The sequence below is a fragment of the Gossypium arboreum genome, chromosome 12 (genome assembly GCF_025698485.1).
Source record: "Gossypium arboreum isolate Shixiya-1 chromosome 12, ASM2569848v2, whole genome shotgun sequence".
NCBI lineage: Eukaryota > Viridiplantae > Streptophyta > Magnoliopsida > Malvales > Malvaceae > Gossypium > Gossypium arboreum.
Genome location: NC_069081.1, coordinates 100,656,961 through 100,684,952, shown reverse-complemented (window position 1 = coordinate 100,684,952; position 27,992 = coordinate 100,656,961). Strand labels below are relative to the sequence as shown.

The 27,992-nt window shown below is 33.5% G+C and overlaps 3 protein-coding genes across 8 annotated transcripts; 1 reads left to right on the top strand and 2 right to left on the bottom strand.

Annotated features, from left to right (window-relative positions):
- Positions 1–3,402: 3,402 nt before the first annotated feature.
- LOC108476889 (T-complex protein 1 subunit epsilon-like) lies at positions 3,403–7,592 on the bottom strand. 3 transcript variants are annotated; one of them, XM_017779253.2, is made up of 9 exons: positions 7,103–7,592; positions 6,363–6,681; positions 5,571–5,919; positions 5,266–5,398; positions 5,091–5,143; positions 4,701–4,803; positions 3,979–4,145; positions 3,775–3,888; positions 3,403–3,675 (listed from the first exon to the last, which is right to left on the bottom strand). In XM_017779253.2, the coding sequence occupies exons 1-7, from the start codon at positions 7,299–7,301 to the stop codon at positions 3,979–3,981; spliced, it is 1,323 nt and encodes a 440-aa protein (XP_017634742.1). In that variant the 5' UTR covers positions 7,302–7,592; the 3' UTR covers positions 3,403–3,675; positions 3,775–3,888. The 3 variants fall into 3 exon arrangements, with proteins under 3 accessions (XP_017634742.1, XP_017634741.1, XP_017634743.1); XM_017779252.2 differs by having other exon boundaries at positions 3,983–4,145; XM_017779254.2 differs by lacking the exons at positions 3,403–3,675; positions 3,775–3,888; positions 3,979–4,145 and adding an exon at positions 4,229–4,527.
- A 5,240-nt stretch (positions 7,593–12,832) lies between these two features.
- LOC108479874 (actin-related protein 3) lies at positions 12,833–18,921 on the bottom strand. Of its 4 annotated transcripts, none has more exons than XR_001870522.2 (11): positions 18,283–18,921; positions 17,713–18,172; positions 16,826–16,972; positions 15,530–15,622; positions 15,262–15,381; positions 14,811–14,921; positions 14,137–14,262; positions 13,946–14,044; positions 13,626–13,724; positions 13,302–13,408; positions 12,833–13,225 (listed from the first exon to the last, which is right to left on the bottom strand). XR_001870522.2 is itself a non-coding variant. In XM_017782708.2 (10 exons), the coding sequence occupies exons 1-9, from the start codon at positions 18,327–18,329 to the stop codon at positions 13,644–13,646; spliced, it is 1,284 nt and encodes a 427-aa protein (XP_017638197.1). In that variant the 5' UTR covers positions 18,330–18,921; the 3' UTR covers positions 12,833–13,408; positions 13,626–13,643. The 4 variants fall into 4 exon arrangements, 2 of the variants coding, with proteins under 2 accessions (XP_017638197.1, XP_017638198.1); XR_008276038.1 differs by having other exon boundaries at positions 13,626–13,896; positions 13,981–14,044; XM_017782708.2 differs by having other exon boundaries at positions 12,833–13,408.
- Positions 18,922–20,049: 1,128 nt separating this feature from the next.
- Positions 20,050–23,424, top strand: LOC108477258 (D-cysteine desulfhydrase 2, mitochondrial). The gene is made up of 6 exons (XM_017779752.2): positions 20,050–20,268; positions 21,048–21,371; positions 21,915–21,957; positions 22,089–22,436; positions 22,971–23,100; positions 23,244–23,424. The coding sequence occupies exons 1-6, from the start codon at positions 20,197–20,199 to the stop codon at positions 23,422–23,424; spliced, it is 1,098 nt and encodes a 365-aa protein (XP_017635241.2). The 5' UTR covers positions 20,050–20,196.
- The last annotated feature ends 4,568 nt before the right edge of the window (positions 23,425–27,992 follow it).

Genomic DNA, 27,992 nt, shown 5'->3' with positions numbered 1-27,992 from the left:
AATATTTTACTTTATTCTAAATAAAAACTAAATTAAACTTAAATTTTTATAAGATGATATAAAATTAAAATAAATAGAATTAATTAAAATATTCTCCATATATTTTTTATTTATTTATTGTTTTTCACACTTTTTTAAAAAATTATTTCAAATTATTTTTATTTTAAAATATCAAACATGCATATAAATTACATCATTGAAAATATTAAACAAGACGTAATATTAAGTTTATTAGTTTACAATTTTCAATCATTTTTAAAGACGGTTAAAAATTCAGAAATCACTAGAGAGTACAATCGAGAAATTGTGTATCAGTTGCAGTACCAACATACTAATTGACACTAATAAAAATTGCTGCAGGTAAAATATTGAAGAAAAAACTATATATTTTTCTCAAATGCTGTTAAAATACTAAATGCAACTTTTAAACCATATCACTTCAATCATACATAAATAATATCTTTTATCTTCTGTTTATATCCAAATAAAATTTTTACTTCAAATAATTCACCAATTTATTTGAAAATACTCATTTAAGTACTCATTGATGAGTAGAAGAATATATTTTAAATTCAAATCGATCTATCGATCAACATCGGAGATCAAAACGAAAGCTGTATATATTTTGATTCAGTAAATTCATAATATTTAAAATTATTTTATGATAAAGAAAAAAATTACACTGTAAAAAGAAAAAAAACTTTTAATTAATACCAATGATACAAATGAAAAAGAAAAAGATCATTCAATAGTAATTTTAACAGTTCAACGACTTAGATGAAACTTTCAAATAGTTTAATAAACTATTTTATAATTTTTAATGTTAAATGACCAAAACGTAAATTTACTAATTATTTAATGATTTTGAGCCAAATAATTATTTATATTAACATTTATTTAAGGACGATAAATTTATTTAGATACAAATTAAAAGTCAATTAATATAAATGCTAATTAAAAGTATAAGAATTTAACTAAAATTGTAACATTAAAAAAAGGTATGTTTTTCGAGAACTTAAAATAATATAATTGTTAAATATGACTCTTATTTTCAGTCAAATTTGAGAAATAATCTTTCAGTTAAACTCTGTTTATTTGTTTTAATCAAACACTGATTAGTTTAGATTATTTTATTATTATTTGACCTATAAATTTAGCCTATAAATAGGCTCTTTTACAACTTTAGAAAATACACCCATTAGATATTAGAACTCATAACACATTTAAAGAATTTTGTGTTTACGTTTTGAGGGTTCTTTATTTTCGGGTTTTCGGGGTTTAGTTTTTATCTCCATCTTTTGTACTCTTCGTTCTTTTGCCATTATAGTAAAATTATCTTTACCCGTGGTTTTTTATCCTCTTTGGAGGGGTTTTTCCACATTAAATTTGTGTGTTCAATTTCTCAATTTATTCCACTATTTTTTTACTTGTTGCTTAATCGGGTCGATTCTCACAAGTGGTATCAGAGCTAGTTCAATTTTTATAAATCAGCTCATTCAGAGATGGCAACAATAAGGTTTGAAATTGAGAAGTTCAATAATGAGACAAATTCCAATCTGTGGCAAGTTCGGATGATGAAAATTCTAGTTCAATCCGGCTTAAAAAAGGTTGTTACCGGGAAAAAAACTTGAGAATTTAAATAAAATAGAATGGGAAGAGCTTGATGAAAAGGCTTTGTCTGCAATCCAGTTATGCCTCGCGAATACGGTATTGCAGGAGGTATTGATGGAGAAAACCTCATCCACCTTGTGGAAAAGGTTAGAAATTCTTTATGCGACTAAATCTTTGGCTAACTGTTTAGTGTTGAAACGTCTATTTACGTTTAGCATGCACAAAGGTGAGCTTTTTAGAAATCACATCAGTCAATTCATTACTCTTTTAAATGATTTAAAGAATGCTGAGGTTCATATTGACGATGAAGATCAGGCTATGATATTATTGTGCTCTTTAACCCCTTCATACAAGTCTTTCAGAGAGACTCTGATTTATGGCAGAGACAAACTCTCGTTCGAAGATGTAAATGGTCATTTGTTGAGTAGAGACAAACTCGACAAGGAGTTTCATTTGGATAGTAAGACAAATATGTAAGCTTCTATTTTGGTAGCATCAAAGAAACGAGACAAAAGGTGTCGCTATTGTAAAAAGTTAAGTCACGTCAAAGTAGATTGTTATAAATTGCGAAATAAAAGAGCTGCTGAGAGTAACAAGGAAGATGTAGCTGGTGCTAATTTGGCCGATGAAAATAGTGACGATTTCATGTTAGTGTCAACGAGTGATAACTCCAAGCTCATGTTCGAGTGAATTCTAGATTCGGGATGTTCTTTCCACATATGTCCCAATAGAAAACGGTTCTCCACATACAGTTCGGTTGAAGGTGGAGTTGTGCGCATGGAAAAAGATTCATCTAGTAAGGTAATTGGTATTGGTACTGTTAAAATTAGGATACACGATGGGACGATTATGACACTCTCAGATGTCAGGTATGTACTTGATTTACGAAAGAATCTCATCTCATTGAGTATTTTTAGACTTGAAAGGATGCAGAATCAACATCAAGTCAAGCGGCATTAAAGTATCTCGTGGAGCTCTCATTTTGTTAAAAGGTAAAAGAACCTGACAGTCTTTATATTCTTGAAGGTTCTACAGTGACCGATGAAATCGAACGTCCCTTGTCCGTTATGGAGTCGAAGTCAACTCGTTTAGAGCAGAGGCAACTTGGTCATAGGTGGAAAAGAAGTATGACTGTTTCATTGAAGAAAGGTTCTCTTTTGGATGCAAGTTTTGAAAAGTCAGGGCACTATGTTCGTGAAAATCAGACTCGAGTTAGTTTTGATTTGGTAGTGTACAAGTCAAAGGCTAGAAGTCTTCCAGTTTCTAAGCACAAATTCGACTCAGTTAATTCCCTGCATAGTTCAAAATAGACTCGTGTCGGGCATTGGCAAAGATGACGTGAAAATATGAGTTAAGGTGGAGATTTGTTACATATAACTCCTATTTTCAGTCAAATTTGAGAAATAATCTTTCAGTTAAACTCTATTTATTTGTTTCAATCAAATACTGATTAGTTTAAATTATTTTTTTTATTATTTGACCTATAAATTTAACCTATAAATAAGCTCTTTTACATCCTTAGAAAATATACCAATTAAATTTTAAAATTTTGTATTTACATTTTGAAGGTTATTTGTTTTCGAATTTTTGGAGCTTAGTTTTTATCGTGACTTTTTATCCTCTTTGAAGGGATTTTTCCACGTTAAATTTGTGTGTTCAACTTCTCAACTTATTCCGCTATCTTTTTTTTACTTGTTGCTTAACCGGGTCTATCCTCACAATAATGATAAAAAAATCCACAACAAAAAGAGGTGATCATTCTACAAATCAAAGGGAGTGGCAGTTCAAAAATTTATAAGCAAAAACATTCTCTTTTTTTTCCCTCTCCAGATTGAACCATATCAAAACCATGAAAATGGGTTAACCTCTTGATGAACCAGTTTATATTAAACCTCAATAGTCTGATGGGGAAATAACATCATCAATTTTCAAAATCATCTTAACAACCTGTGTTGCCAGTAAGATCTGCTGCTGCTTCCCGATCAGCGTCTCGAACACATTTTGCTCGCGCATATCATTAGTTCCGACATCGTTGCAATCTATTCCGAAGTGAGGGTTATTCTCCTGTAATTTGCATGTGAAAATAAATTATCTACAATATCCTATGCCAATGAGATTATACAAATCGAAGGCATCATCATACTGTAACTACTGGTAATTTACCTTAATTTGCTGAGATTTCACTGCTGACAGTGTCTCAATAGGTTAAAGGCCGCTATTCTCGGCCAAGGCAATGGAGACAGAATCTAAAGCATCAGCAAATGCCAGGATTGCATACTGCATATAAAAGAAAATTGATATAACATGATTAGTACAACAAAAAAGGAATACTCCAAAATTTGGATGATTAAATGCGCTTCTTCAAACCTACTCAATGCCGGGATATTTATCTGCAGCGGCCTCTACAGCAATTGAGCAAGAAATCTCGGCTGATCCACCACCATAGACAATAGAATTGTTGCGAATGAGATTCCTGGCCACACACAGTGCATCATGAATACTCCGCTTTGTCTCCTCTATCATCATCTTGTTCCCTAATGCATCATCGAACACAAAGGACGCCATCTATGAGATGCATATATACACATCCATAATCTATCTAGGTTCAACTTAGGGCAGTTCACCATGGAATATTCTGCCCGTTGTTACTGTTGGCTCTCTACAACATTGTACAGTGTAAAAACAAACCCTTGCCTTCTGTAAACGGCCAATCAGTTTTGTGTTGGCCAAGAATAAAGATTTTCATACACCTCAAAACAAGAATGCAAGAAGTCTCTTGGCTTGCTTCAATAGTGTCACGTAGTTCCCTTTTTCCTTTACACTACTCCTTTAACCAAGTCATTTTCCTTCCTTCTTTCTTTTTTTTTTTTTATTTGTTTCAAAAAGTTATATGATGAGAACAGTCTTGCTCCAAAACTGGTCCAATAAAATGCCAATGAGCATAACCAGCAATTTAGCAACAGGAAATTAAATACAAGCCAATTCAAGACACAAAATCAAATAAACAAATAAAAATGACTTATTATCAACCCAACATAATCCAACAAGCCATAAATAAAATCAAGATAAAACAAGGAGAAATAATCTACCTCCGCGAATAAATATAGTTACAGCCCTTGAATTTGCACAGTGTTCAATGTACAACATTTTATCTTTTGTGGTGCCAAAAGACTTCTCTCTGACCAAACCAGCCTAAAAGTAAAATAGCAAGTAAGTGTCTTGGTAAATGGTTCGATACCAGTCAATTAACATGGGATTTTAAGAAGTGTAAACTTCATCAAACATAAATTGCTAGGCCAAATGAGCAGTGCTCTAGTGGTTGCCCTAACTAAAATTCATTAAATGTTGTATCATCCCACTAGAGCATTACTGGTTGTCCTCTACATGATGCATGGAAAATTTCCAACAGATGACTTTATCTAGTTCTAGCATACATTTCTAAGCAACATAACATAGACAAGGAATGGAGCAAAACATACCCTTCCCAGCTTTTCTGGGGTCAACTCTTGGAACCTTGGCACAATCCTTCCACCTATGAACATAAATCTAATAAGACCGTTGACAAGGTTGCATGCATTATTAGCAGCAAAACATCTATCTATCATGAAATTGGCTAGCATGTCTTTAAAATGAATACAATAAAAAGGAACAAGCCTGTAGCTGTTGCTATGAGATCCAACTCCACACCACCAACCCATCTGACAGCAGGCAAGTTACGGGGCATTAATAAATGATTAGCCTCGTCATCAAACCCCCATTGACAAATAACCAAGGTGGCACCAACATCCTGCAACAACATTACTATCAAAAGTTGTCTACCCCAAAATTGCAAAGGTAGCCAAACCAATACCCCTTTTCTGTCTCTCCAAATAGAATAATTTAAAGCATGGAAGAATGTAAAAGATCAAACCAAAAAAAAAAGAAGGAAATTTCATTAGAACTCCAATCAGCAGTCATACATTGCACTTCTGAACCATGTTGTCAAAATCCTTTTGCTCTTGCTGACGCAAAGTCTGAAACTTTTCCACTGTATCAATGTCTACCTTATGTTTAGTCTTCAGCTTAGGTGGCTCAAATGGGCAAGTTAGTATGGCAATTTTTGCATCTTCAATTTTCTTCGGCATCTGTGGATGACTCATGTCCTTGTCGACAGTGATTCCATATACAAGCTCAGTATCTTCCAATTTCCCCCCAACTTTCCCCTCTACCTTAATCAGATCTAGATTGACATCCTTCCTCTCTAGATCAGCAACAGAGAGAACTGCTTTAACAGAAATCTCAGCCAAAGGGCGCTTGCATCGGTTCACACTGAAGAAAAAATGGTTACAATTTCAGATTACAGAACATATACAATATACACCAGTCTAGCATTGCATTCTCAATTTTTTGCAATGAATCCCAATATTAGGAGTCTCACTTCTCAGTACTAACAAGCATATGAATTGCTATCTGACAGCAAGAGCTATTTTAATTGAGCTAAGTGCCATCAAATTCAGATTTTGCAACACTCCACCATAAAAACCCCAGTCACAGCCAAAACAACCCTGGCTATATCTGTTTTGCAAACATTAAAACAAGTTCCATTCAGGTAAAATTTATAACAGAAGATTCAGTTAAAAGGACAAGAAATCAGGATTAACCAATATCCCTGCAAGTTAAGGCATTCAACTAACATTTAGATGCTGTAGAACATTGCTAGGGTCAAGAAATTCTACTAAGTAATTGACCAGGAAAAGAGCTAGGAAACTTGCATTTTGGAGGATAGAGTGGTCATACAAGTTTGAACCAGAAGTTCTATATTTGTTGGTCCAAAATCAAACTTCTGAGCTATATGCTCCAAATGCTCAACAGCTATTCTAGAAGCCATTTCATAACCCTCAGCAATCCGAATGGGATGTATCCCACGTTCTAATAGCCGCTCTGCCTGCTCAAGAAGTGCTCCAGCCATGACAACAACACCAGTCGTTCCATCACCTATTTCATAATCTTGACTTCGGGATAGTTCAACCATCAACTTAGTAATTTGATTGTCAACATCCATATGCTCCAATATCGTTGCCCCATCATTTGCTGACCTCCAAAAAGAAAAGAAATCAGGAAACTTTTTGAAAACGGCCTCAATGTGTAAGTTCACTAAAAAACACCCAACACAAATAATTTTAACATTTACACCACAAATATTAACTTCAAGAAGCACAGTCCTGAAACGTTAAACTTATAACTTCAAATTAGCAAACTTTACCAAAACCAAAGTTTTCAGTCCAATAACTAGTGAGTTTAATAAACTAACTAAAAGAATTCTTAAACTTAAAATTTAAACCTATATTTCTCTTAACAAATAACTTAGTCCTAAAGTCTACTTATCATTTAGGAATTCGTGCCAAACAAATCCATTAAAGAAAATTTATTTTCCAAAATCATACTCAAGTAATCAGATACTTGGAAATCAAGGAATTTTTATTTTTTTTAGAAAGGCGGGAAGGGAGCTAACTGATGGTGACATTGCCGTCGGGACTTTGGAGCATCTTATCCATGCCTTTAGGTCCGAGGGAGGTGCGGAGAACCCGGGCGATAACTTTTTCGGCGGAAATGTTGGCTTTTTGAGCTTTGATCCCTCTCAGCCTGGTTTTCTGCTCTTGTTCCTTTAGTACAATGAACGGCCTCCCATACTCGTCGAATGCCAACGCCATTTTCTCAGGCCTTTACTGTTTCCTACGCTTCTTGCTTGCTTGCTTGTTGTTTAGTGTTTCAGTGTCCTGGGCTTTCTAGAGTTAAGTGAGACAGAGAGGAAGAATTTGGAAGATTGTGAGGTAAATGTTTTCGTTTTTCACAGTGTTTCCAAAGCCCTAACACCCCTGACTGTTTCGGTAAATCCATTCGTCACTGCTTGGCCCATTAAGATCCCACCCAACTGACGTTTTTCCCCGCTTAAATTCAATCACTCTGCATTCCATCTATGTGTATCATTCATTCGGTTTTTATACAGTAAATTATACATTTGGTTATTAAATCGTGTTTAATTATTTTCCCCTTTGCCACCCAAAAGTTATAATTTGCTCTCGATTTATCATTCCTCTCTTAATTACCCTTAATGAATAGATGATATATCATAAAGTAAAATTTAGTACATAATTAATTCCTAAATATATTTTATCAGTATCATGGTCACGGATCAAAGCTCGTGACCAATGCATAGAAAATGTCCCATAAAGGTGAACAGATGAAATGGAGCTTATCTAGCACACTGTAATTGATTTGATTCGTGAAATAGAAGCAGAAGCTAATCTACTTGAATCTTGATTAAGTTGAAACACTTCAATAAATTGTATTTTACCAAGATAATTATTGTAAAATCTTAAGGGATAAACATATATAGAATTTAAATTCTTTAAAACTCTCTTATTATAGATGGGAACTAATCTTGACAATCGATGTAACTTAATTTGTATAGTTGATTCTGAGGGAGTTCAACTATAAATGGAGGTAATCACTTTATTCATAATTGAATATATTTGAAAACCTTTACTCAAATACTTTAGGGATTACATAACTAAGAAAAATAGAGCAAATATAAAATAAGTATAAAAAATTAACAACATTTGAGGGAGACAGAATTGAAAATTGTTCCTTAATTCATTTGTTCCTCTCTCGAAAGACATGCTTCGTAGAACTAAAACCCTTAATATGAAAGAGCATCTTGTACTCATCAATTAAGGGAGATAAAATGAGATTAGACATAGAACTAGAAGACATAAAGTTTAACCGCACATCACTTTAATATTAGTCATATTTAGGTCCCAAATGAAAAAAAAAAAAAAACCTCGAGAGTAAAAATTATTATTTTACTTCTCAATTTATATTTTATCCGATTAAACTCAAAACTCTAAAATAGTTGAAAATGCACTCCAATAATAAAATTAATAAAATTTAATATTTTTATCATTGAAAAAATTAAAGTGTTACACATATAACATGATATAACCGTTGATACAAGATAATTTTTATTGTTAGAGGCTTTGGCTTTATTATAATAAGATTTTGATATTTGTTTAAATTGCTAAATGTGGTACATCTTTAATTATTTACTTTATATTCGAAAATTTATAAAATAAAATAGATTTTTAGCAAAATTTCCTAATTACTTCAAGGTTATAATTATTTAGCATACATCTCACAGATTTAAAATTAACTAACGTAATTTGATAATTAATTTAGTGTGTTCCGTCCTTCATGGTACCTAAATATGCATAAATAATATCACATTTGGTATCTATATTTTTATAAAATATCTAGTGTAGTACTTAGTATTTAAAAATGTTTAATATAATTCTTGCACTATCAATATGTATTTTATTGTAGTATATGTACATTCATAAAATATTTAATACGGTACATATTCTTTGAAAATGTTTAGTATTGTACCTTAATTATCAATATATAGTGAAATGTTAAACCAGTCAATTAAAATTCAAGACAGAGAATTTTTCTTTTCTTTTCTTTTCTAAACCATCAAGTCCACACCGATAATATAATATTATGTAAAAAATAAATAAAACAAAAATTAAATCAAATCAAATAACTAAATAACTAAACATATTGTTAATAAAAATGTAGTAATTATTATATTTACATAAGCAAAATGTCATCTTCTCCATTTAAGTACAAATATTTTAATGATTTTTAAATAATATTTTTATTATCTATGAAAGTACAAATAATAAGTTTAGTTACTTGTTAATTTGTTTTTAGTTTTATTTAATTTTTCACCTAATGCTATTTTATCCATCTAGATTTAATTATTTGAAAAAATTTGTGTCGAATTTTTATTGGTTGGTTTAACGTTTCACTAACGTTGTTAACACTAGATACCATAATAAAACATATATATTGATAGTTTAGGCGACACATTAGACATTTTTAAAGTACAACTACCATATTAGACACTTTATAAAAGTACAAGTATCATAATAAAACACACATTGATAATTCAAACACCACGTTAGACATTTTCAAAATGCAAGCACGACATTAAATATTTTATGCAACTATAGGTGCCAGTTGTGACATTATTCCAATATATTTTAATTATTGTAAATTTAGCGTGTATAATACCTGTATTTCGTTTCCATGGTTGCAACAGTCTAAATATGCAATGGTTTTGCTTAATCCTCGCAAAGTGTTTCAACGTAAAACTTCGAACCTCCTCCCCTCTTCATGCATATCCAATTCTTCCCCAAAATTCAAAGGCCTATATATATGCATCTACATCTCTATTGTTAACTATTAATAAAAAGGGAACTCTCTATTTGTTAATCATTATCGAAAAAGGAAAATCTCTTTTGTTAATCATAAAACCTTATAGAAGAACAAATGGCACGCCAAATCCTTGCTCTTACTCTCGTCTTAATTTCCCTTTTCGTGATGGTTTCTGCTGACATCAAGACCGCCGCCACCACCGTTGTTGCCGCTACACCCGACAGTAATGGTGACATTGGACACATTGGTAAAGTTGCAGGTGCACCCTCTAGTGTTGGTACAGTTGAAGGCCCTGTTGGCAGTGCGGTTGCTGGTGCTATCAGTGGTGTTGCTACTGGCCAGCCTCCTAGCAGTGATGGTGCAACCATGGTTGGGGTAACGGCTGCTGTCACCGGAGCTGCTGCTGTTGCCGGCTACTTTGTCTTCTAAGTTTGAGATTTTCGAGCAAAAGGCTGGTTGAATTTGTTTATGAATAACAAAGGGTCCCATTACATACTAATTTGTTATGTCATATGAAATATGTATTTTAGCTTATTATTTTCTAAAACTACAAACTTCAAAATCATAGTTTTAGGTGTACAGATACTTGCATATTAACTGACTTAATGATAGCATGATTGCCAAAGAAACAACTTCTATAAATAAACTGATACATAAAGAATTAAAATGATTCTTCCTACACACTTACGTAAAGTACGTTCTTCCAGAACTTGGTTAATTCCTAAATTAAAGACCCATTTCCTTATCTTTACGAAGAAGTCTACCTTGAATTTCACAATCAGGGGGAGAATATGGTGTGTATATTTCTCAAGAGTCTATATGGTTTAAATTGGCTTCAAGACAGTGGAATCAAAAATTAACTCAAGCCTTGACAGCTACTGGTTATTCACGATTACTCCATGTTTTCTAAAAGGTAAGATGAGAAAATTGTTGTAATGTCGATATATGTAGATGACCTGTTGATTGCTGGTAATGATGAACGAATGATTTCAGAGTTGAAAATGACATTGCATAAGAATTTTAAGATAAAAGGATGTGGGTGACTTGAAGTATTTTTTTGGGGCATTAAAGTGGCGAGATCCAAAAAGTATAAACTGGAATGGAAAGATCGAAACCTTTCAATACACCTATGGAAGAAGATTCGAAGCTGACCGTAGTAGAACACAATCAAGTAACCAGTAAAGGAAAAGCTGATGAATGCAGAATCCTGTAAGAGGTTAATAGGAAAACTCTTGTACTTGACACAGACGAGGCCAGATATTGCATTGAGAGTGGTTCCATCTATAAAGAAAAATCCAACACTTGATTGATATCGATGCAACAAGTTATTTGCAGGTTATGGCATATTGTGATTCAGATTGGGGCTGAATTTGGTACTCCATATGTTGCTATCATTTTCGGTATTTACAAATAAGAAAGACGACATTAAACTAACAGTCTTTTTCCTCGTCCCCAGAAATTTAACTTCTAACATTGACTTCCTAATTTCTAAACCCTTGGATAAAGCCGGTTCTTAAACACAGCATCAACAATTGTGCCTTGTAGTAGGGTACAATTTGGTACCTTCTCCCATGACTAGTAAATCAATGATTGGTTTTAATATCAAGTTCTTTAATTTCCTTATGAGAGAAATGTCACTATAGGTTTAGCTTCATAACTTGTCATATTGGAAGTTACAGTTTTTATAGTAAAGAAATCATCAAGTTGTGATCTTTGTTGATACTTTGACCATATGCAAGCACATTTATTTGTAAAAGCAAATAGACGAGCAAACATTTGATTTCTTCGTTTGGAATTGAGACCAACCTCAAAATGAAGTACTATTCATGTGGATAAGAGTTTTTTTTCTAATTAATTCTCAGTCCCAAAGCACATGGTGGTTCTGAGGGAAAAAAGAGATTTTACAATTAATCAATGTAATGGAAGCAAAAGGGGAAAAAACACAGGCATTAAATACTAATTAATCATATATTATGTTGAAGCAAAGATGTCACTATTGGTTTATCAAGTCGGGGCCAATATTCAATGTCATACAAAAAATTATAAGACAAAACAAGACACACAGAAAAATGCTGTCTAAAATTTACATAACATAATTATTAATATAATTAAAAAAATATCATAAATGTAATCTCAATTGGAACTTCATACGGCCATATAGTCATCCCCTTTCAACCTTTCGACCTTTATCCTCTTGTGGCCTCCATAAAAGTAACAACTAAACCGAGTGAAATTGTCAGCTGTGTCGCAGCGTAGGCTTAGGCTACAATCAATCTCAGAAAACATGCAGTATTATCATCCCTAATATCAAATCAAACATAAACAAGCTTGGCTGAGTTCCTACTACTTGATTTTATTACAAATCAAGCTTTTAAAAGGTGAAAAATTAATGTTGGGACTCAAATGCTACTTTTTCAAGTTTCAATGTAGGTTTTGCTTAATAAAGTGAAAAAAGGTTTTTTTGTAAGTATGTTTTGTAAGAAAAAAAAAATTGAAAGAAAAATTAATTTTCTTGACTTCTATTGTTAAGTAGTGTTAGAAAAATTAAAAGAGAAAATAGAACTTTTGAAAATGCATAATTCTAAACTAATATAAATCACTCTATCATTTTCTTTCCTCTTATTATTTCAATTTAGAAAGACCAATTTTGTGTATTAAAATGAAAAATGATCATATTTTCTATTGTCTTTCCTCTGATTTTGCTTCCCTACCAAGCATATTTAATTTATTTTCTTTTCACTTTTCCACTCACTCATATCCTTTAATTCAACCAATCACACTCTTAAACTTTGCTAGGTAGAGTGAAAAGAAAATTGGAGGGATTAAAAACTAGAATGATGGTAAACATAAATACTCTTTTTCATATTATTTTTTTTCATCTATTGCTTGGTAGAATTCAAAATGAAAGGAAAAAAATAAAACAATTGAAAAATATATAATTTTAAACTAATATACAAATCTCTCATTTTTCCTCCTCTTATCATTCCAATCTGGAAAAATTAATTTTATTTTCACTTTTCCCCAACCAAGTGTCCAAGCACACCCCTAGAGAAATGATAAGAGAAAAATAAATCCCATATAAAGAACACCATAATTGTCGTAAAATGTACCTTAATTACAAGCAAACCATATTTGAATATTAGCCAACTTTATATATTACACAAAAGATCAACACCAAATTACAAAATGTCAATAATAAGAAAACTGAATTTCTAACACAAAAGTATTCCCATCTTGTTTGCTAACAGAAAATGCACTGGTGAAAGAAATGACACTTAAACACCACCGGGTTTGCTGCTGCTCCCACCTAAACACGACCGGGTTTGCTGCTGCTCCCACCAAAACACAACCAACCACCCTGCTTCATAGATATATATTTTTAAATCCCTATCACGTCCTATGTAAGCTGAAACTAAATCTGCAATTCGGCTCACATTTTTTTCCAACTATTTGATATCCATCCGATCAACAAGCGTAGGCAGTGCTTGCGGGTAACAAATCTGACTGCATTCTATAGTGCTGCCATTAGGACCCTTTACTCCTAATTAAAGAATGAATGTAATAATTTTAATTTTTTTACCATTGCTATTAAGACTGGCTACCTAATATGCTCTACATCAACCGACCTCTTACAACCAATACACATGAGCACCAAGCAAAAAGCAGGAATAACTGAAATAAACTGATGAGCTTGATGGCAATTGAAATAGCAAGTCACCACCTTGAGCATCATCAGAGAATATTTTTTCATTAATCACCTGAAAAGGATATTTGCCTCAATACATCCCCTTAAACACAGGATTTGTGCGGCAAATGCTTGCTCCGTGTTCCTCATATTCTGCTTTTGTATGAGATGCCTGCACATTGAAGAGGTCAGCAGACTTTCAGCCAAAAGCCAAGTTTTAGCATATGAGATTAAGATTGATGCACAAGGCAACAGTAATGGGAAGCGCATCAGAAAATTGACATATCAACCGAAGCAAGAACATTAGCTGACAATAGAAGCCAAACTCGATGCCATTCAGCAGCCTGTATAGAAACAAAAGTGAAAGATAAGCTTAGAAAGAGAGATACATACCGCATAAAATTCAGGTGTTGATGCAAGTACAGAACCTCCAAACCACACTGCAAATCCTTGGATAGGATGACTGACTACATTAACTTCCACAGGTTGTGCCTGGATGGTGAAGCCCCAAAAGGAGGTTAGCACTGAGCTTTTCTTAAATGTTAATGGGATGAAAACATAAATTAAGGCCCAAAAGTGCTTACTTTTACTTCCCCACCATACCGAGCATCAGAAGCAAGAACTCGGGCATCTACAATCTTTTTCAGATCCCGCTGCAACCTTCTGTGGAAGTCTTTGAACATGGTTGATCCACCAGATAACACTATATTCTGAAAGAGTTAAATAGTGACAAAAGACGTGTAAAAAGATCTTATATTAAAATAAAGAAAACATGTGCAGATTTCCTTTTTCTCTTCTCAATTCATTCATTAATCTATGAACTTAACTTTTGGTCATTATCAAGAAAGTAAACAGCAATCGACACAGCCAAGTACCAATGTCTTGCAACTAGGCTAAGGGTTTTTTATTTTTTTGGTCTTAAAAAATAGGAATCAACTAGCTACACTTTCAATATATAGATTTATACCAAACCAAGTTAGTGAAAGGAAATTATAATCAACTCACGAGTACTGGAGATTGATGCAAGAGATTAAATAAAAAAAACCTAAATTTCCAAGAACGACATCCGTGAAAAAACTGAAAGCTGAGCTAAGAACCAATCAAGATGCAAAGTGCATGACTACCAATTTAATCCTTAATCATGTATCTAAACCTTCAAATATAATATTTTCTTCTTGTTCATTTAGATTTATCTTGTCTAAGAATGAAAATTTTGCAATATTCTTATCTTTTTCTTTTGAGCCTATGCATATTTCACCTTATACAAAGCCCTTCTTGTGTCAATTGGAGCTGACTGAATGCACTTATCTATTACAGCCGGCAAAGGAGTTGTAAAATTACTGTTATGGATCTCGGGATTAAACAAAACCTGTCAAACCAACCATTAGATAAAAATCAGTAACAAGCAACATTCCAGAAGCAATTTGTAAGCAGCCAAGTTAAGGTAGTGTTTCTTTTCTTGGAAAACAAAGTCAATCATCACATACCTAGCTGTATCACCAAAGTAGGAAATTGCCAAAGCATGCCATTAAGAAATGTAAATAGCACAGGGCAATCAAGATTTTCCTTTTGTACAAAATGTATATATAAATCCTAAACTAACACCCCTAAAAGTAATCTTATGAGATTGACATATTCGCTAATATTAGGGAATTCTGCCAGTAATCTTAAATTTTAGAAATAAGCTTACAAGGAAAAATAGGACAAACCTCTGGGCCCAAAAATCGTTCATAACCAATATCACAGGAGTATGGTGTCCCTGTTTTCGGTCTAATACCTCTCCATTGTTTGATGTACTTTGAAGGTTCTTTATCATGCTTGTTGAACTCCTGCAATACATGCAAAACATGGTTATGACCAAATTGTTAAAAGAATGCAGAACCTCTGAACATCATTAGTCATGTTGGGTAAGAATCATGAGGCAAACAATAGAGTCAAGGTATTTCCAAAATCACAATCCAATGAAAGCAAAATAACCTTGACAATATCAGAACAAGTATAGCAATATCTCTCCTTCACTTTCCGAGCTACTTCAAATGAGTCCTCGGGTGGAACTTTCTCTCCCCTTTCCTGCAAATAACAGAGTGAAAAGGCAAGAATTCATGATTACAGAACACATTATTTTACAGTCTCTATATCCACAAATCTAGGATAAACACACAAACACACATAATAACAACTATTAGAAGATTCAATACTAAAGCCCAGTGTTTCCGACCCTTTACAAACAAATACCACAAGAACAACGATAATACAAAGGAAAAGTTCCAGAAGTGCCAAAAGGAAAAGGTAAATAGAAACAGGAAGACACTTTAGTTTAGCTTGCCACCAGAGAGCAGTTCCTGTTCTCAAATTCAGATTAGCATCGCTTTAAAAGGCAAACAATTCAAAACAATAAACTGCATATATGTAAAATGAAATTGTGTTTCCTCAGAGAAGCCACCACATAGCCGAAATAACAATTGGAAGGATGCAAAATGTTCACAAACTGGAACAGAATGTTTGAAAGCACAGCATATAAAGGGAAGTGCATAAGCATATAAAACCCAATGTTGTCAAGGGCGTACTCTAGGTGCTAGAATCCTTATATTGCCTCATGTGAGAGGCAAAAAAAGAGTGAGAAGCACTCGCTTAAGTGAAATAAGGCGATATTTTGTACAAAAAGCAAACTTTTTGTGGAATATGCATGATTTCCTTCTGCTCTCACGAATGTTGAATACTCAAATATTGAGAAGTAGAGAGTTCAATATCATCCCCTTTCTTACTAGTAAACAAAGATAGAAAACTCCAAATTCAATCAGGCAAGCATTTTGTATGCATATCACCTTATAAAAAATAACGCAGTTAAGAGCACCAGAAGTGTGCCTGATCAAATGCGCCTCGCCTGAAAGGGTTGAGGTGCTTTTGTTGCCTAGCGCTAAGGCGCAAGGCATAGGCATGCCTAGGTGCAAAACTTGAGAACACCGATAAATCCAACCATAGTGTTACAAAAAAGAATGCAGTTAAGAGCACCAGAAATGTGCCTGATCAAATGTGCCTCGCCTGAAAGGGTTGAGGTGCTTTTGTTGCCTAGCGCTAAGGCGCATAGCATAGGTGTGCCTAGGTGAAGAACTTGAGAACACCAATAAATCCAACCATGGACAAGGCTGAGTAATGCCAAGGAGTGTATGTTTTTTCTCATCAAGACATGATAATAACCTTAAGTACTTGACAATTGAATAAATAGCAATCAATGATTTCAGATCATAAGTCATGGGAAAAAAACAAAAATACCCGCATCAGTTGTTGTATAAAGAGAGTAACATCTTTTCCTGCTATTGGTATTGATTTAATGCTGCTCCCAATAACATAACCATCTGCAACAGGAACAATATGCGTAGCCCCATCTCCAACATCCACTACCACCCCTGTCATCTCACACTACAGAAAACTGTAGGTCAAACTAAATGAAAATGATCAATATATAAGGATGATGACGGTTAGCAAGAAAAACAACACCCCAAAAGGTCTGAAGCTAAATAGAAGCTAGAGCGGTTCTTTAAACACTACAAGCATGAAGTATTCAACATTACCCACAGCTTACACCCACAAGATTAGCAACAGCTATATGCCTCCATCATAGTTCTCTCTAATAATTAAATAAATAAACAAATAAACAAATTTAAACGTATGGAAACATAATAAGGCAGGCACCAGAGATTAACAGTTATCGCGATCGCTACATGTTTACTGCAATTGCAGATGTCTCGGATGCGATCGTGGTCGTGAATTTTCCTCAAATTTGCACAGTTTCTTATAAAACATAATAATTATAGTTCTAAGCATACAATTTTATTTTTAATGAAGAATTTAAGACAATAGATTAAGCAAAAATTTCAGCCTTTCTTAAGGATCAGTGATATAATCTATATGACAATTCTTTCTCAATCACTAAATGGATTTAAATCAATTGCTAGTAGTCTGATGAATACCTAACCATCCTAGAACCAACTTTCACACTCAAGATTCAACCTTAAAAGGTGTAGTTTATAAATATAAAAGATACTGAAAATCATGTACAATCAAGGACCCTAATTGATTCATCCAACTTACTAGTGAACAACTAACATGAAGATATATTATACCAGAAAACAGAACACTACAGGAAACCAGTCACAAACCTTAGATGTCGTGTACCCAGCAGCTAAAGCAAGGACAGAATTCACAGCAATATAAAGCCCTGGAACATTAAACGTCTCAAACATGATTTCACCCATATATTCTCGATTCTCAGGAGCAGTAAGTGGACTCTCAGTCAGCAAGAAGTAATGATCCTCGGGATCACACCGTAAATAATTAAAAATACATTGTTGCCAATATCGTTCCATAGCATCCCAATTATCCACTTGACCATGCTTAATGGGATGGGTAATGTTATAGTTATTACTTGATCGTGATCGCGTGAGTGCTTCATCTCCAATGAAGAAATCAAGATCTGCCATTACCCCAGCTGAATACTGAGCTAACCAATTAGATTTGGAAGAAGCTCTAGATTGATTTAGAAGAGATTCGTTAACTGCTACTACTGTTTGTTGAATAAAACACGGCTCTACATTACCCGCAAATCCCATCTTAGTATATCTGCAAACAAATTAAAAAAAGAGAACCAGTTGAATAATAACAAAAAATGAGATAGTGAGCACGTAGTTTAGAGTAATATTCAGTTACAAAAACGAGAAGATAAACAGTACCCAGTGCCGTTGTCGATGACGACAGCGGGGCGAGAAGTGGGATCCATCGAGAAGAGAAACGGAAGGTAGGAAATCGGTTTTGGTTGTAGTGGCGGTGGCGGTGGCGGTGGCGGTGGCGGTGGATCTGCGAGCGAGACCCAAGAGAAAATTGAGGACAAAGGATCATGGTCATGAAGTGCGCTTGAAGAAGCGCAGATAAGGAGAAGCGAACTCCACTGTTGCCAAGGAGGATGGTATTGACTCGATATCAACAACAACAAACTTGGATCCCAACTGAAAGCAGTGACGTTTCAATGGTATCGAATAGCAGTGGTTGGCGATATCCAAAGATAATCCAATAACATTACCCATTGCAAACCTCCCTTCCCTTCCATAAAAATATTTCTCATCATTTTATCAACAAATTCCCTCTTTTCCTTTTTCTCTCTTCATCTATACTTTTCTTAGTAATCAAATGAAATCATAAAAAGACAAAGCAACAACCACTTTCCTTTCTTTATTTTCCTCTTAAGCTTTGGCTTAGTAAAATTTTTACTAGCGCTAGGAAATATTTTCACTTTCATTTTGATTTTATCCCGGGAGTTACGACTCAATTTGGACTCTTGAGATCAAACTTCTTTTCAAATTGCGAGGAAGGTTGTTACACGTAACGTTTTACCTATTAATATAAAAAATTTGGAAGAGATGCAAAAGTAACCAATATTAGAAACAAGTTCTAAGGGACAACTTGCTTCCCTTTTGTGTCATACCATTGGTAACAAGTGATTCTGCACCAATTTCCACTTCAATTTTCAGCATGTTACTTGAAAGAGTCCAGTTGAATCCATTTCTCAAGGCTTATCACTCAAGGCTATCGGAATGAGTCAATTTCTCACTCCCAAATATATCGGATTAACTAACCCGTCGGTAATAATTTTTAGAAAGCCAGCTTTTGGCTGTTGGCATAGCTCGGCTCACTAACTCTCCTATCTTTTTCCATGGTTGAAAAGGATGGCATTTCCCACAAAGTAAACGCAAATAGAGTTGACCCATTACCAGAGGGGAGGAATGCACATATGATAATCACTTTAAGAAATCAAGAAAAGTTTGTTTTCCACTATCTTCATTTACTTTCTCACATACTTAACTTGTAAGCAAAATTAGAGAGGCAAATTTGTTGAGTGTCAATCCTAGTGAAGATTGTTTAATTATATAATGCAATCAATCTAAATTATAATAGAATAAAAAATTTGACTACAAAATCTTTATTCATTTTAATTGCTAAGCTTGAAAAAAGAAAATATTAGTTTTTTTTTTAAATATGGAAATCAATAACATAACTATTCAAAAATGATTTGAACTATGTCAAACGAGTTCTAAACAATAAATTTTATGAATGAGTACTTATTCTAATGCAATATATATATTTTTGTAAATATAAAAGTTTCAAAATAAGATTTATGATTCATCATAATTATATTTATAATTAATATTTTTTAATGAAAATTAATTTTTATTATTTTGAAATTGTATATTTTATAATTAAGCAAAATTTACACTTTATTATTTATATTAGTTAGTTATTTTAATACTTAATATTATTTTTGAATGAATAATTATTTTATATATCATTTAACTATCTCAACATGTAACGCTTAAGATAATATTTTTATCTTTTGATAAAATAAAGATAGAAATATTATACTATTAAACTATTAATAAATATTTAATAAATAAAATGTTTTAATATTTTTATTACTGCTTTAGTTACTCGAAATATATACCAGTTATTGATTAAAAAGTGGACAATTGGCATGCCAATACTCTCTCTCTCCCACCCTTTTGGGTCCTAACAAAGGGTGAAAAACGCGAACACAAAGACAACAAAAACAAGCGTCCCGGCCGGGTCTGAGCTAATTCAGGGAGCTGAGTGAAATGAAACTTCATTGTTGTCCCGCTAAAACTGCTTTAACAGCTATCAACAAAAATGGGTTCCCTTCAGCTCAGGTTCTCTTCTTATTATCTGCCTGGAATTTTATGATTTTCTTAATTGCTTTAAGTTTCTGTGTTGGGGTCAGCGGATTGATATAAAATTCGTTGGGATTTGAGTGGTGACTGATGTCTTAGTTTGCATTCACTTTGGCAAGAAAGCAAAGAGTTAAATAGTGAGAACTTTAAAGTCTAAACAATTTAGAAATGTTTTAATTTTCCTTCAGATTATGGTTTTCATGGACCTCTATTGGCAGGAGAACATGTTGCCTTCAACTTCTTGGAAGTAAATAATGTCATTGTCAATGTTGCTCTCTAGAATTGTTAAAATCTGTCATCTGTTAATTAGATTTAAAGAGAAATGTAGATATGTAGGTTTGGTAAATGTTAGAGGCAGCATATAAGAATTGAGGAATTAAGTGATATCTGGTTTTGCAATTTTATGGTGTTAGATTCAAGAATATGCTCTGTAGTTTGGCCTTTACATGTGGTGGCAACTTGGTATCATATCAATCATGGTTGAAGTAGTTAATAAGTTATTTCAATGCTTTATTTCACCATTTCTTTCTGATTCCCCTTTTGTCTCTCCCTTGAAAGTAAAATTCCTTGCTTGCTTTCTCCTTGCATTGTCCTTTTGCTGCTGCAGCCATTGGTGCTACCAAGCTATTGCTAGTAGCCATTTATGATACCTAAAGATCAATATGCACTTGTATGGCTTATTGATACTATTGTCCATCTTATTATTGTAGTTTTTTGGGATTCATACTAACAGTTGAGCAGTGTTTTCCCAACTCCAGGCACTCCCTAACACCAAACCAAGTGGTGAAGAGTTCATGTCAAAATTGCTTTGCAGAAGGTGGACATTGCTCAGTCCTGATACCAATATTCATCAAATTACACTTTCTTCAAAACAAGGGCAAAAAGGAGGGGGATTGTTTAGCAATGTTTCTTTCTTAAAAAATAATCAGCCTCGTCTTGGCAACATGATGCTTTATGAAAATCAAGGCTTATCTTTCTATATTGTAAGGGATGATTTATTGCACCCCTTTGTCAATGGCAATAAAGCAAGAAAACTGGACGGACTGCTTCCTCTCATTGAAGATCATGGTGTGACTGATGTGGTAAGATTGTGCATCCATCACATTTAAGATGGCAAGTGGATTAGATTTACCTATCTTTTACATGAATATGCATTATCCATCTGGTTCCACATGTTAATTTTTCGCTTCATTCTCTTCTATGAACTCCCTTATATCTCTATCCAAATCTGGTAGGACAGATGGCAGGTCTGATATCATTCTTTATGTAAGACTTTATATGCATATGTGATGCTGACCAATGTTATTTAAGGGCTTACTAGACTAAGGATTAATTGTTACCATTTATTCACAATGTTTACATGGGTGGCTTGAATAGAAATAGGTTGTAATTTTGGAAAAGAAAAATTATGGAATAAACAGTTATGGTCAACATTTTGTTCTCAGGACAGGAAATATCTTACCACACATACAACCTCTAGAGTATAGACAGATATTGTTGCACTGTCTCCTAGATGCACCCGTCCTCCCTGCTTTCTGTCTTTTTCTTTAAGTGAATCGGTCGAGAGCCTTTTCAATCTTGCAAACACTGGAGACTAGATAATTTCATATTGAGAACTTTTCTAGGTTACATGTGGTGGTTGTCAAAGCGCGCATGCAGCAGCTGTTGGTAGGTATTTTCTTGTTTCAGTTACAAGTGTAAATTCCTCTTAAACTTTCTTTCCCAGAATTCTAACAAGCTTTGTTATATACCAGTCACATAAAGCCTTGCTTCATATTAGTCATTTGTGTGTTTTCCAGCTGTTTCTTGTGCAGAGAGAGGACTGAAGTCACACTTGCTTCTACGAGGAGAGCAGCCACAAATTCTGACTGGCTATAACTTGATTTCAACAATATACGGAAATGTAACATATGTTCCAAGATCTTTTTATGCCCACAGGGAAGAAATGCTACAGACACATGCTAGTATGGTTGCAGGCCATACAGGTAGCGTCGTATATTGCAATGATATTATTGATTCTTCTCTAGCATCCCAGACATTTGAGTGTTCAAAGTTTGTGCAAAGGGATGCTCCTAGAGGCACCGAGAACTACTCAAGGAAGGTTGCGATAGTCAATGAAGGTGCTAAAGATGCTGTTGCATTACTAGGTAAAAGAAAATTGTAGATTCTCTATTTGGATAAAATCTTGAATACTTTTCACAAATATAATCGTGTTCTTTGTTAACATCCAACATTGCCTGTCATCACAATGACAGGTTCCAAGAAAACCTTATGATATAATTCTTGCGTTAACAATAAATTGCTTGCTTTGTATGCATAAATAATTTATGTAGATTATTCAGCTCGAAAGTGATGTGCAGGTGAAAATAATTGCCTTTATTATTCTAGACTTTGATCTGGTTGATAATGGTAACTCATGACAAATGGCCAGGGCCATCCACTAGAGAATACTTCAACTGCCTCGGTCTCACGGCTTTCTCATCATGGCTTCTGTGAAAGAGCATAGTCTTTAAAAACCTTAGGGTTTTGTCTACAATCTGTCCCCATTTCTTTCTTTATTGATATTCTAGAGTTTGTAAATTCTTAATCCCTCTATATGCCACTAATTTATCAATTTCAGGTTTTAAGTTGTTATTCTTTGATTTCTAGGGAGCTTCAATTAATTGGTTTCTTTCATATAGGTATGTTTCGGCTGGTTGACTACTTATCTCAGGACCATTTACTTGGAAAAAAAAGGGCTTTCAATTTTGTTGTGGATTCTGGTACTGGAACAACTGCTGTTGGTTTAGGCCTTGCTGCCATGTATCTAGGGTGTGTACTGTTTTTATCATATATCTTTCTGGTTAAGTCTAATATTCTCAAATAATTACATAATTTTCTTATGAATGAATTTCTTAAATTGAAGTGCATTTCACTAAATACTCATTGATACTGTTGCACTTGCAATTTCCCAGGCTTCCATGGAAGATTACAGCAGTAATGTTGGCTGACACAATGGACACTTACAGACAACAAGAGAGACGATTAATTGCTGAATTCAAGAGGCAATTTCGTTTTCTTCTTGATTGTCACAAACTAAATGGAGCTAATGATGGAATTGTGCACTGGGTAGACCGTTGCCATCCAAGAAAGTAAAGTACTGCTACTTTTGTTTTCTTTTTCATTGCTTACAGTTTAACTTCTGCATAAGCTAATTCCCAACTTCTTTGATGCACGAGGGGCATCACCTATGATGGACACAATCTTTACTGAGAATATTTATTTATATAATATAAGAAATGAGACCTTTAAATATATGGCAGAGAAAGGTAAGCGTGCTTGATGTGTTCCCAAAGAAATCTAAGGTTGAGAAGGATATTGACCAACCAAAAGTAGACTTGAACTAGGCTTTCTTATGAAGTATAATGTGTCAACATGAGAGAATTGCAGGTTTTCATTTACTCCATTCTTTATGATTTAAATTTCAATGATGCAATTTATTGTTTTGATTTACATTTGAGGGTGTAGTTATAAGTTTTCTTCTGAATCATTTCACTTGGGTGAATGAAGGGAGAAGCAATGAAAACCGAGATCTTTACACGCATCTTTAAGAGGCAATGAATTAAAATTAAACCTACAAATTGCAATGTTCAGTCAAATTAGCACCAGTGACTGAGGTAATGCTGGAGCATCTGTGAAACTAATTAATGCTATAAGAACTCATGAAGTTAATAAAAGAAATGTCAAACGATAAACGATAACCATCTGTATCATAGTTTTAATTCTCGAAATAGCTTCTTATTCTCAGACTAAATCAATTTAGATTTCGTTTTTGCTCTTTGTAATAGATTTGGCAATGTTTTGGAAGGAGAAATAGAAGCTTGCCAACAAGTTGCACAGCAAACTGGTATTCCATTGGATCCTGTATATACTTTAGCAGCTTGGGAAATGGCCACAAGAATTACCCGTGCACATGAAGATGATTCCAATGTGGTGATACTTCACACTGGTGGGACACTGGGCATGTTCGGATTAGCACAGAGGTACAAATCATACTTTGGTATGCTGAACTATGCAATAAAGAGTTGATTTTGTGTTCTAATTCGTAAGAGCTTCATGTTAATCTTGGCGGGGAGGTAGAATACGAGAAACAGGGTAAGAGAGAAACGAACAGGGTCCTACTATTTGGTGTTCATACTGACATAAAGAGTTAATTTTTGTAAATCTTTCTGCGAAATTTGGTATTCAAACTGGAGTCATATCTGTGTGTACGTTTAATGTGTACTGTGTAGTTTCAGAACACTGACAGAAAATGAGGTGAATACCATTAACTCGGCACATGATGATCTTAAATTTTGGGTTTGAATGGCAGTCTTCAATGTTGTGGAATCCTCAAACTTGTAGGGTTTATTTTTCATTTCATTTCATTTCTTTCACACTCTCTAATTGAAGCAGGAACCCGCCTTCCATACTCATCTCATGCCTGCTGCTTTCACTAGTCATGGTTTAGTTTTCAGTGCTGGTTATCCAATTATAGTGACGACTCTTAATTTTGATTTATTTAATCATTAGGGACTCTCGAGCGCACTAATTTGTTGTAAAATGACATTCAATAAGCTTAGATTCCTATTTAAGTATTTATAACCTACCTATTCAGACTATTTTATAAGGAAAAGAAATGGACTTGGCTTTTCATTGACATTGGCTGTACTGCAGTCATACTTAGGAATGTAAGTTAAGTGGCTAATGGAGCCCATGTGTTTAATTTTCAGATAGGAAAAGACATAAAGCTGCATTACCATAAAGCTAACGTCCTACCTGCAAAATACCAGTCATAAATGTATACATATATGTGCATATAACACTGGAATAGATCGTTGATCCAAAGCCGAACTCTCTTGTCACGTTTATACAATATTACATTCCCTAATAATAATCAACATGCTCTATCAATGTTAGTCCAATTTAATGAGAGGAGTTCTATTTTCTCAACTAAAGCTTGATTTTGCAAATAATAACTTGGAAGGTATTGAACTCACAAAAGGATGGGTTTTTTTTTTCTATTTGCTAAAAAGTTAAAACAAATGCACTTTTAAAATTGCTCTAAAAGAATCCAACCAAGTCTTTGAGATATATATATATATATGATCTGCTTATAAAAAGTGTTATAACAATTAACTTCTATAAAATACATTGGAGGAAGCATGTAGAGTTGTTAAAATGGAGGAGGTTCATGTGATAAATGGTGTAGAGTCATTAAGAATAGTAATCTTAAGAATGTTGAAATCGTATTTAAGTAGTGTGTAGATGATGTGTCTTTTATTCTTCTTTTAGAAGATGGGAGTTGTTAAAATGGAGGAGGTTCATGTGATAAATGGTGTAGAGTCATTAAGAATAGTAATCTTAAGAATGTTGAAATCGTATTTAAGTAGTGTATAGATGATGTGTCTTTTATTCTTCTTTTAGAAGATGGATTAGATGAAGGTGGTGTTATGAGTGAGTCTTTCATCTCATAATTATTTTTTCGGTAGAATTCAATTTAGACTCATCTTAGAATATAGATCAAATTTGATCTCCTTCGAGATTAGTGAGCCTAGCTAAAGGCAAATCAAAGAGAAGCAGGTAAGGGTATTAGCCCCCCAAAGTAGAAAAATTGTAATTTTGTCTCCTCATAAATGATGAAATTATAAGTTAATATACAATAAAATTATATTTTACTCCGCAAAAATAAAAAATTCTACGTAACCCTTTAAAAATGATGAAATCATAAAGTAATATATGACAAAATCATATTTTACCTCTCAAAAGTTCATAATTCAATTTCGGCCCATTGAAAAGAAATTTAGATTGTCGCCTGAGCTTGGAAGTTAGAAACACTAATGAAATTGGATCTAATGTGATAGTTGTCATTGGTGATGTCATGATGATATTCTTTCTTTAATAGCATGGGTATAACAATTCACCCCTATTTAAAGAGAAGTTTATAAAGTGAACTCCTTGGAAACTATAATGTTAGGCAATGGGATATCGGAAACTCTTTTTGCTTGAAATACCCTTGATCATATAGGTTGTTGATAATATTGCCTCTGATCATAGCCATACTAATAATAATCGTCTTGATCATATAGGTGGCTTTTATATTTATAATTGTTGCTTTCGTATTCATATTGGTTGTAATATTAGTTTTGATAATACTAGTCACCTATTAGTTGTAAAATTCATTTTCTTAACTTGTTCTTTAGAGATGTTTTGGGCCGTTTAAGTAATAAATTCATTTCTTGCAAAAAAAAATGCCAATTATTATAAAAATTAAGTTATATCAAATATCTGAATAGTAAAATGATGGTCATTCACACCGTAAGAATGCAAAAAGTTGCTAAAATAGTAGTGATTCACATTATAGATGATATAGAGAGCATTAAAAATAATGATTTAGGAATGTTGAGATTGTATTTGAGAAAGGAATAGGGACCATGTCTTTATTTTTTTTGAGTTCGTGTCTGAAGATTATTATTAGTATAAATATAATATGAAGTATTGGATGTTACAATAATAAAGTAAAGAAATCGGGCAGTCAAATAATGTGAATGATTGATACAGTAACAATGAACGTAATGATGATTTAAGTTAAAAGAAATAATCAAGAATTTTTTTTAAAAAAGTTAATGTAAATTCAAGATGAAAGATATTTTAATTAAAAAGAGAGAGGGAGAGAGAGAGGAGCAGTTAGGGCAGATTCCATTAAATCGAAAAACGAGTTATGTGGTTGAACCATGTATTTATGCCACTGATCATTAACAATCGCCTCTGTCTCCATGTCTGTCCCATACTGTAAAATCTTGGGAGAAGTGAAGCCCATTTTAATAATCTAAAGTTGAGGTCCTTTTTCATAATTTTATTATCCAACAATATTCTTCATCACTTTTTTAAAAGCTTAGAATATAAATAAATAATTTATGGAAAGTGGAGGACTCATTGTTCGAGTCGCCACGGTGACCCAGTACCACGACAAAACAACCTCCTTATTGTGCACACGCCTACCAAAGTTGTAGTTGCGAGGCCACCTCTCCATTTGCCAATGCCATTAATTACCACCTTTTCCTGCCTCTATGTACAGATCATTTATTTGAATGGCGAGTATATTTTAAAATGACGCAATGGGATCATTTAGGTAAATGATTTCCTGTCCTATCCCCATTTCGACTTCTAAAATTATTAATTTACTTTTTTTTTTTTTTATACATATAACGAAATATATCCTCTGATAGATTACTTACAAATATATATTTGAATAGTTCCCATCCCATCTCACTCCATCATCTCTAAGCAGCAAACAAGAATGTAGCATGGTGGGTTGGAAGAGGGGCCAGCAGCTTAAATTAAAAGAAGCAGAAGAAGGGGAAGGCAAGATTCCTGGTAACAAGGAGAAAGGGGGAGCATCTAAGGATGATCTAAACTCTAATGGTCCCCTTTGTCTGCCCTACCTACCTCTAATATATTCCAATTCCCTCATCTATGCATTAATTTAAAAAAAAATACATGCAAACCCTATTCTTATACCCTGCTTTCCAAACTATGTGAGTAATTAGATCATGTATTGGACGACGATCTATCCAAAAGGATGATAAGATTTTTCATCAATATTAACTAAATAATGCATAAATTTAACTATGGTAAGTGATATTATAAATTAAATATGTAAATTAAAAAAACTTTTCTTTTTC

Bases quoted from the DNA above. Each gene is read 5' to 3' on its own strand.
- LOC108479874 (XM_017782708.2), bottom strand. From the start codon at position 18,329: ATGGATCCCACTTCTCGCCCCGCTGTCGTCATCGACAACGGCACTGG. The intron at 16,973-17,712 runs GTTTGTGACTGG...AGTTTTCTGTAG, and splicing joins CTGGGTACACGACATCTAAG to TGTGAGATGACAGGGGTGGT. The intron at 15,382-15,529 runs GTTATTTTGCTT...CATGTATTGCAG, and splicing joins CTTGTTCTGATATTGTCAAG to GAGTTCAACAAGCATGATAA.
- LOC108477258 (XM_017779752.2), top strand. From the start codon at position 20,197: ATGAAACTTCATTGTTGTCCCGCTAAAACTGCTTTAACAGCTATCAAC. The intron at 20,269-21,047 runs GTTCTCTTCTTA...TCCCAACTCCAG, and splicing joins ATGGGTTCCCTTCAGCTCAG to GCACTCCCTAACACCAAACC. The intron at 21,958-22,088 runs GTAGGTATTTTC...TGTGTTTTCCAG, and splicing joins CGCGCATGCAGCAGCTGTTG to CTGTTTCTTGTGCAGAGAGA.
- LOC108476889 (XM_017779252.2), bottom strand. From the start codon at position 7,301: ATGGCGTTGGCATTCGACGAGTATGGGAGGCCGTTCATTGTACTAAAG. The intron at 5,920-6,362 runs GCAAGTTTCCTA...TTTTTTCTTCAG, and splicing joins ACCACTCTATCCTCCAAAAT to TGTGAACCGATGCAAGCGCC. The intron at 5,399-5,570 runs GTATGACTGCTG...ATGTTGTTGCAG, and splicing joins ACATGGTTCAGAAGTGCAAT to GATGTTGGTGCCACCTTGGT.